The 10,117-nt window shown below is 49.6% G+C and overlaps 1 protein-coding gene across 1 annotated transcript; it reads left to right on the top strand.

Moving 5' to 3' along the window:
* Positions 1-4,116: 4,116 nt before the first annotated feature.
* LOC8043479 lies at positions 4,117-9,879 on the top strand. Its single transcript, XM_029974243.4, has 2 exons — positions 4,117-4,426; positions 9,451-9,879. The coding sequence occupies exons 1-2, from the start codon at positions 4,168-4,170 to the stop codon at positions 9,696-9,698; spliced, it is 507 nt and encodes a 168-aa protein (XP_029830103.3). The 5' UTR covers positions 4,117-4,167; the 3' UTR covers positions 9,699-9,879.
* Positions 9,880-10,117: the final 238 nt, after the last annotated feature.

Here is a 10,117-nt window from a genome sequence, read left to right as displayed (position 1 = left end):
TTTACAGAATTACAGTCCAATGCCACTTTTAAGAGATACAATCTCTAAAATGTTCAGAAACAAGCCTGGAACTTGACAGACAGCTTGCATGGCGTTCGTCATGGCGTCTCTTATTCCTTTTTTTTGTTGGACCTGTGGAGACTCCCGTAGAAAAAAAAAATGTTTTGTCGTGGTTATCTCAGCTGTTCACGTGCGCGCTGTTGTGTTGCATGGTGCAACACACGCTTTGGCCAATATGTAGCTCACCGCTATCTAGTGTGGCTCGACAGTTGCTGGCGGGCATTCGTACGAGGCCATGCAAACTATAGGTCCTAGTCTGAACATATATTTGCGTGCGTGTACGTGTGTGTGCGTACGTGCACGCGCGTGTGTGTGTATGTGTGTGCTCGTGCGTGCGCGCGCGCGCCATAATTTTGTGTTTATTAAATCAAATGTGTGGTAAAGGAGTTTACGACATCGCGACTTCTGGGGGGCTATATGTTGCACGATTTGGACCCCCAGGAGACTAGGGAGAAGGAAGTGACGTCAACAACGCTCTTTGGATGTTGATTGGTGTAGTCGCTGATGACGGTATCTGCAGAAGTTGCTAAGACACGTTCATTCACACCTACGTCACTTCCTTCTCCCTAGTCTCCTGGGGGTCCAAATCGTGCAACATATAGCCCCCTGGTCAGTGAAAAAGCTTAAATTTCCACAACTTTTTACAACGCCGTGCTTGACCGACAAATTATGGCAATTGGGTGTCTTCAATTTTCGTTGAGGATTAATTCTAAATTTCAAAGTTCTCGCTGAGAAGCGCACCACGCACTCTTCCCTCTTCGTGCAGCCCGGCCAATGGGAACACCCAACTTCTTTCTCCTTGCACCATGAGGGGAGAGAAGGATTTTTTTCGTATCCGATGCGACGACAAACTACTAACGCCGACACCGAAATGCCCGCTAAGTGTTACCTGTAAAGCTAATCGATTTAAAAAACGTCACCGGCACGCTGCTAGACTTTGTCTACAAGGCAGGCTTAGACATCTGACGCCCCAACCCTCCACCCCGTTGTTCAGGCCTCGTGCCAATGACACAGATCTCAATTCCTCTACGCTTCTTGAGACTCAATAAATGTTTTGACCGACTGACTGACTGGGCATGTGCGCAGTGAAGAGGGTGGATTTAAGGATAGCCCATCGGCGAGAGAAAGAAGAAGATGATAAAGCCGCTTGCCCGCAAACACGTCCCTGGGCCTCCTCGCTGGCGTTCTTCCTTGCCTTGCGCGGCAGCAGCCCGGCTACGCAGGTATCTGTTACGTGAACTTCATTTAGGCGCACAATGAAGAATGACGCGGCGCCAATGAAGGCACGAGGGACGTCGACGGTGCTTCTCTGGCCCACCGTGTAGGACCCATTGGTCTAGCTCCTCTAGCATGCAGGGCGGCGGCAATGGCGGCAGGCCGGACACCAGCAAGGTCATGCGGTCCGCCGTGCGCGCCCTTCGCTTCCGACTGGACCGCGTAGGGAGACGCCTGTCGGCGCTGAACGAAGAGAACCAGACGCTGTTCAGCCGTCTCGCGTTCCTGCGCTGCGAGAACGCCAAGCTGCACCAGGCAAGGACGTCAGACCTTAATCATGACTGGGTGGGAACATGCGCAGAAAAAGCCGCCTAGCAAGATTACGTAGGTCTCTCTAACGTTAAGGCTTGTTCACACACTTGCAACCGAGTAGGACTGACAGAGACAAGACCGGTTTTTACGCCTCTCGCGACGTCTTAGGACCAACTACGCAACAGCGCATCCGGTTCTAAGACGTCGCAAGAGGCTTAAAAACAGGTCCCGTCTCAGCCGGTCGTATTCAGTTGCAAGTGTGTGAACGGCGCTTTAAGGCCCGTTCACACTCTTGCGACCGAGTACGACTGAGAGAGGCGAGATCTCTTACAACTTCTTAAATGTTTCTAGAATGAGGGAACACACTGACATTGTGGCGCCATCTATGCGGTGACCCTAGAACTGCATTTCACAAAAGCGAAGGTTTTGCGGGATTTCCGAGGTCAAATGTGCGTAATGCCCATAGAAAGGCTCGTTTATAACATTGACAAAAGCTTTTTGAGCCAAAAAAAAAAAGGATATTGCGTGAGAAATAAAAAAAAATATGCCGGACCGCCGAGTTTACACTGCTTCCCAATAGATGGCGCCAGTGTGTTTTCTGGTTTAAGAAGTTTTAAGGAACCCAGGTTTAAGAGGTCGCAAGCAGTCGCAAGAGTGTGAACGGGCCTTTATAGTTGGTCTCCTGTTGCAAGGTCATCTGCTAGTTTAAAACTACAGCCGGCGACGGGTTAAAGGCCGACCAGCAGAATCGTCTTCGGCCGGGAAGAAAACCGGTTCCCAGTTTCCTTCTCTTCATTTCCTCTCGCTCTCTTCTCCCCTCCTCTCACCATAGTAGCGGGTGTCTGAGATACTATGTTGAAAAGCGGCAGAATGCTCTTAATCCTGTTTTTATTATTACGCAGATAAAAAAAAAAGTGAAAGCCGTTTACAAATCCCTGTAACGCCGAATTGGAGCGCAGCTCTTGAGGAGGAGGAGTGAAGGGTACTAAGGGTAGACCCTTCCCCCTTCTCCTCCTCCTCCCCTCATTCTTTAGTATGCTCCGGGGGGGGGGGGGGTCACGTGACCTCGGGGGGGGGGGGGGGGTGTCACGTGACTTCGGGGAGGGGGTCACGTGACCTCGGGGAGGCGTGACCTGGGGGTCACCTCAAGGTCACGTGACCCCCAAGGTGACCCCCACGTGACCTTGGGGGTCACGTGACCTGGAGGGGTCACGTGACCTCAGAGGGGTCACGTGACCTGGGGGGTCACGTGGGGGTCACCTTGGGGTCACGTGACCTTGAGATGACCTTGGAAGGGGTCACGTGACCTTGGGGAGGAGACCACGTGACCTCGGGGGTCACGTGACCTCAGAGGGGTCACGTGACCTTCAAAGGGTCACGTGGGGTCATCTTGGGGTCACGTGACCTTGAGATGACCTTGGAAGGGGTCACGTGACCTCGAGGGGTCACGTGACCTTGGGATGACCTTGGTTACGCCGACGGCGACGGCGACGCCAACGGCGACGCCGACGGCGACGCCGCTCAAGCCGGGAACGGGCCCCTAAGAGCTGCGCTCTAAAATATATTACGGTTACTTTTAGTCTCCTCCTCTTACACAAACTGAGTCACCAAGTGAGCAGAGCGTCAAGGCAATTACTTCACCGATGATTTTAAGAACGTTTTAAAAAGGTGTGTGTGTGTGTGTGCGGGAGGGGCTATTTATGTTTTGTATTCAGACACAAAGTCTCATTGTGATAAAAAAGAAACACACAAACACACACACCATATCTTGCGGAATTCGCACTGAACGGGTCATTGTGGGGACGCCAGGCGCTGGACAAGGAGCGGTCCAAGCTGAAGAGCGTCATCGACGGGACCAGCACGCCGACGGCGGCCGTGTCTCCAGTGCTCTTCACCCCGACGCCCACGTCCCTCTTCTCTGCGGGGTCTTCCAGCGCGGCAGCCACGGCGGTTGCAGCCGTTGAACAGGTGACCATGGTTTCAGTGGTCTCGCTCTCGAGAGAAAATCCGTTGGACCTTGGGAGTCTGGTAACCGCCGATGTTTCACGAAGTGGCAGCTTGACGAATGCTCCGAGATAAGATACAAGTCTGCTATCGAAAAGTCGGCGGTTCCCGGCACAGACATATATGTCTCGTTAATAGAGAGTTCTAATAAATCGTTCGTATGTCTCCGATAACGATACCCGTTAACGATACGATACGTGCGCAAAGGCTTCGGCAAAGTATTGGGTATCGTTATCGGGGTCATCGGAACGATCTACTAAAATTATCAATTAGAAATGTTTAGTAGATCGCTCCGATAATCCGATAATGACACCCCCCGCCCCGCGATACGACGCATGCGTCTGCCGACGCATGCGTCGTATCGTTTTTGGGATAGTTACCGGAGATTATATCTGGAGGGGTCCAGGCAGGAGAGGTACATAATCCACAGAATAAACGACACTTGTTTTGCATTTGTATAGTAAACATAACAAGACATAGTATATTATTGATGCAATATGGCGAACCTGCCTGATCCAGGACCCGTGGACTATTCCGTCGGCGACGCCCGGTCGTCCTCGGCTTCTGGCAGACGCTATGAGTCCCTCGACGTCTTCGGCGTCCCTGGACGCCATCCTGAGCCCCCGGCGGCTCCTTCCGGCCACTCCGGGTTCCCCGCCGCCGTCGCAGCAGGTGGCGGGCCTGCCGCTGTCCTTCTTCGGCAACATGCGGGGACCCCGGTCGGCCACGTCCTTCCAGGACGTCTCCGAGGACCCGCTCTTCCTCTGCGCGGACCTCTTCGGGGACAACACGTCGGACGACTCGATGACCACCAACGTCGCCGGCTCACTCAAGGGTGCGCTTCTCATGGAGAGAAACTGAAGGAGAGGAGGGGATATTAGCGTGCGCTGACGTTAGAGCTACGAGCTCTGACTTGAAGGGTATACCGGGTACACGCAACGGCTATAGCTGCCCTTGTCTTCTCTATTCGCTGCTTCTCTCCAATCAGGGAGAACAAAAGCGTTGTCTGCTCCTCGCGCTGAGTCTGGCGTTCGAGCGCCCAACACCAGATGCGCGAGCCGAGCAGACGACGCTCTTGTTCGCTTGACCACGGCCACTCGATTAGGACTCCCTTTGAGGGGATCGAGTGGCCGTGGCTTGACATGGAGGGAGACGGTGGGCATTAGGCGGCGAGATGTTTTGGTGGCGCCCTTTTATGGTTCCCTCTCGTGACGTCATTACGTCGCGAATAACAAGGTCGATGGTGTTTGTAATGAGCATGGTGGAAGCTTGCAATTATTGCACTCTGAAACCAACACTGCCAACACCGTCAAAATTAAAGTTCTTCCATTCCTCTTATTTCCGTGGATGAGAAATCCTTTGCTGACGTCATAGTCAGCATTCGGCCAATCGTGGAGGGCCGATCACAGCGAAGCTTTCGATCGCGCACATAGACAACGCATCTACAGCTGGGAGACTCGTCGCCCCTGTGAGGCAGACCAAGTTCTAGGCTGTATAAACATACATACAACCCAATTTTTTTTTTGTGTGTATACCCGCTATCCTTCAAGTCAGAGCTGGGCCCTACGACGTCACCGAACGCATTTGTATCTTCCTCTCCCTCGGTGCTATATAGCTACCATCTTTAGACAGTTTTAGTATAGCGTTACTGGCTCTTGAGGCTTCGAGTACGAGTATACGTAGCCAAATTCGATCACGGAGCCTCCGTTAATCGTTCCGTTGAACCGGCACCTTTTATCAATGCTATCGTGGGAAGTAATCTATGACCTATGTCCAGTGCATGGCGACAACTTCGGCGATTTCTTGAAGAGCCGTTCGTCCATCGGCGATGAACTGTGCAAAGAGGAGATGTTGAGCAGATGGCAGCGTTCACGCACATTGCGAGCGGTGAACATTTTCATGATGCATTCCCTCAGTAGCACGGCGATCTGATTCGTCCGCGGTAGGTCCCGGAAAGAATTGCCGAGCTGAACACGTGCACGAAATTTCACGTAACACTGAACTTCGCGAACACCACGTCGCCCTCGCTGCGCCAGTCGAGGTAACCACCATCTTGAAACTGGTGCTCTCGCTGGGCCCGAGATATCTCGAGAGCTTCCCGCAAAGCCCGCAACGCAATATCCCCAGCGTTGCGTGCACACGCAGTATACGCAAGCCCTCTCCTATTGCGTTCGACGCATGCGCACTCTTGGCCCGCAATTTCTTTGCGTACGCAAAGCTTTAGCGTATATACGGTTCACTAAAACTGTCTTTTGTCTACTCGGCTGAGTAGATCCGTTCTGAGCATGCGCAGTAGCTCTGTTCTGCAGAGTATACGAGACGCCGCGCTCGCAGCACTCGGCATCTTTCGCCTGCAGTAATAAGCGCTGGAGGGACTCGCAACACCGGCCAGTAGCGCTACGGCTTCAGTGAGCCAATCAGCGCGTCGGGGAGAGACACGGGACTTTATCTCAGAAGGTGCGCACAGTGCTGAGAGGAAAGCCGCTTCGGTACGAGCTTCGGGTGACAGGCTAACCTCCGAAGGGGATCAAAGCGACGTCTGGCACACAAAAGAGGGTTCAGGTAGAAGGGGAGTTCCTCCTTCCCTTTCTTCAACTGTTTGGGTTACACTAACGTACCCTTTTTATAAGTAATGTCACGTGCTTCGCCTCCGTCGCTCCGATTGGTACGAGGGGGCTGTATAGCCTTTGCCCTTTGCCACCTTACGAGGTTAAAGGCCGACGTACAACCTCGGTTTTCTGCAAGGAACATAATCCATTTTGGCGCTCTTCTCTCCTAAGCTGCGACGGGAGCCAAGTTGGGGCAAGGTAAAAAGCGTAGAGGCCATAGGAAGGGAGGAGGCGGGCAAAAGGTGGAAACCTCAAAGCGTACGTCGGCCTTTAAACGAAGTGTAGTGAAAATACGTTACATCACAGCTACCTGTAAATGTCAAGCACCTGCCGGATATATTGGGGAGGATAGATGGATGGATGGATGAGGCTGAACCCTCTGAATCGGGAGGCGGCTTGCGCCACCTAGCCAGTGTTCGTTTTTTCTAACATTTATTTAATATAGAGTTTTATATCTAGAGATTTATTCCTAAAAGCTATATACGATATATATACGACGGAGGCGCCTCTATGCGACCGGGTGCCCACACCTTACGCCTTATGGGTCGCCCGGAAGGGAATAAAAAAATACTCATACTTTCCTCGACCTATCCCACCAATCAGGTAATCTCTTTTTGGTTATCTCCTCCTTTCCCGTGTATATTTTCCTCCCACTATCCCTAAATTCCAGTGTGTTTGTTAAATTAGTCGCCTCTTTAGCTACAACAGGGTGAAGCCCCTTACAGTAAAGTATCAAGTACTCAGCCGTCTCCTTTTCCTCTCAAGCACCACACACCGTATATAAGCTTCCTGATATCTAGCTCCATACGTCCGCAACACTCCCGTCCTCGCCTCGAACAACAAGGAGCTCCCTTAAGAACTGACGAAGATGGTCTCCTTCGTAATGTCCTTAAAATATCTCTAAATTTTCAAGGCCGATTTAGTCCGCGTGCCTGCTCCCCATATTTCCCTCTCCGTTTCTTTAACCCCCTTCTTAACCTTTCTTTTATTGTCCACTTCCCCGCTATTGCCCCTCTATTTAGATCTAAGTTTTCTAGTCCGCATTATTCATTTTGTATCGACGCTTATCATATGTAAATAGCTAAGAACTCTTCGTGCCCATCGTTCTGTATCTATTTCTCTCAAGCTATCCTCAAATTCTATCTTACTGCTAGCTTCCCTGTCCTTGAATGAGGACCATCCCATATCGCCCTCTACACCTTGGTTCGGTGTTTTACCATGTGCTCCCAGAGCCAATCTACCTACTCCCCGTTGCTTTATTTCTATCCTTGTCTGGACGCCCAGTTTTATGCACACAACTGCTTTTGCAAAAGTCAGGCTCGGAACCATAGCTCCTTTCCAGATCTCCCTCACCACCTCATACCTGTTTTAGTTCCACAGTGCTCTATTTTTCATTGCGGCTGCATTTCTGTAATCCTTACCGGTTACATATTTTGGATGTTCATTAATGTATTCTGTACCCTCTTTAATCCATACTCCTAGATACTTGTATTTATCGACTCGCTCAATCTCTAATGCTTGTGCCTTTTTGTCTACAATTCCGTCATTATTAAACACCATGACCACTGATTTGTCACTACTGCATTCTAAGCCTAACCTGTGGCCCTCTGTGCCACATATATTCATTAGGAACGAAAGCTCTACGTCGCTATCGGCCATTAGCACTATATCATCACCATACATTAGACCTGGTAATGACTATGTGATCTTTTGACCTTGCCTATCGTATGAAAGGTCAAACCCAAGATTGCTTTTTTTTTTTTTAACTTCTCTTCTAACCCTTGGCGATACAACATGAACAACAATGGCGACAAAAGGCATCCCTGTCTAGGACCCCGTTTTATCTCTATTGGCTTTGTTATATTCCCTTCACATGTTATTAGTGCCATGTTGTCTTTGTAAATATCCCTTAAAATTTCAATATTCCGTCGTCCACATCGTCCACATCTCATGCGCCTCATTATGTTCCACAAATTGCCTTGCCCCCTCGCATTATGTTCCACAAATTGCCACTACTTGAACTATCATCCTCTGGTGAGGCGCTTCCTATGTTTCCTTGCTGCTTGAACTTCTCTCTCATTACTGTTCCTATATATTCCATTGCCCTTCAAGTTGATTACCCTCAGGCTTGACAATATGCTTCTGCTCTGACTTTGTTTTATGACTTAGTGTAGTGAATTCAAGTGGTTCCAAAACTTCCTGGCTGCCTTCCTATCTTTGTTTTTTACTTTGGACAGCCATTGCGACCCTTTCCACTGAATCTTTTCATTAATCAATCATGATGCCTTCCGTCTACTTTTAATGAATCTATTCCACTTTTTGTTAACCTTACTTTCTGGTTCCCCATTGCACTTAGAATTTCTGTGCCCCCTGGAAGCTCCTTGGCGTTTCTCTATTGCCTTCTTTACGTCACCATCCCCCAGCTCTTAGGTGTGCGTCTTGCATAGTTTCCCTCTTCTTTCATTGCATACTTTAGACGGCTCTTGTTCGAATAGCTTTGTTAGTCTTTGTGTAACTCATATCCATTTGAGTATTCCCAGAAGTTATCTCCTCTATTTGCTGCACTACTATATATTTCGAACTGCTCCTCTGCATAAAATATCTCGCCATGGTTGTCTGTCTTGCCCTAACCTACGTTTCCTTCTCCAGTAAAGGTCAGCTTAATTCGTTTGTGACTACCTAGGCTTCTTGAACCATCTATTTTCATTGTCTCTAGCATGCTATACATTCTTTTTGAGATCAGTGCGTAATCTATCTCAGAATGTACACTACCTGTTTCCCAAGTTATTAGCCCGTCGCACTTCTCACTGGTATTGCATAAACGTAAGTCGTGTCTTTCACATATCTTCAGTAACATGTTTCCTGTTGCATCTTTGTACCGATCCAGGTCCTCTAAATGGGCATTCATGTCCCACGGGATAATTACTTCGTGATGTTCTCCTAGTTCCACAATGTCTTTGGGAGATTTAATGGCCGCAGAGGATAACTTAATATACTACACCCATGGGGACAGCAACAATGACATAGCGCTTGCTGACCGGGAAGGGGGGGGGGGGGGGAACGTTGTGTTAAAACAAAATTTATCCAAGTTAAAAAAAAGAAGGGATGACGAAATGTTAGGCTAGGTGGCGCAAGCTCCCGCCTGCTACAAAGGGTATAGCCATTACCATCCATCTGGCCATCCATCCGACGTAGACGAACTCTAGGCCTTGTCTCGTAGGTGGTACTGATTCGACACCTTGTCCAGCAGGCTCTACGGACGCTGCAGCGTCGACCAGCACCGCGGCGAAAGCGTTCTCGTCGACGAGCACGGTGGCGTCGGACGTGACTGCCGCGCCTAAGGACCACCAGCAGACACGCTCGACAACGTCATTGAGACCCTCTGAGCGCAAGAGGATGAAGATGCGAGTCTCCAAGGATGGCGAGGACGCCGGCATGGCCGAACCGGAGGACAGGGCGGAGCCCAGATACAGCACGTCTTCATCGTCGCTTGACTGAACAAAGAACTGGAGGGGACTCCCAATTGCTGGCGATATATAAAATCGCATCCACACATACGACAAAAAAAAAGCAAACACGCAACCGCAAGCTTTTTTTTTTTTTTTTTCACGGAGATGTTTTGCGTTGTTTGGGAGTAAAAATATCGTATAAATAAACCAATGGACTGAATGCGGTGAAACGTTTCACAGATCTGTAGTGTAATTAGGTGGTGCATGCAATATAGTCAAATCTTATATGTAGAATTTTAGGGCAGTAATTTAAGCAAAAAACAAAAATCATATTTCAATCGAAAACAATAAAAAAAAAATCTGGTTGACGCTGTTAGAGGGAACCACGTGAAGCAAAATTGTGAAGGCTTCTTTTGAGATGAACACCCCAAAAGCAGATTCAGCGGATCCAAAAGTCTATGTCCTCGC

Source organism: Ixodes scapularis, unplaced genomic scaffold (assembly GCF_016920785.2).
Source record: "Ixodes scapularis isolate PalLabHiFi unplaced genomic scaffold, ASM1692078v2 PGA_scaffold10__122_contigs__length_95168666, whole genome shotgun sequence".
Classification (NCBI taxonomy): Eukaryota; Metazoa; Arthropoda; class Arachnida; order Ixodida; family Ixodidae; genus Ixodes; species Ixodes scapularis.
This window is presented reverse-complemented; position numbering and strand designations above follow the sequence as displayed.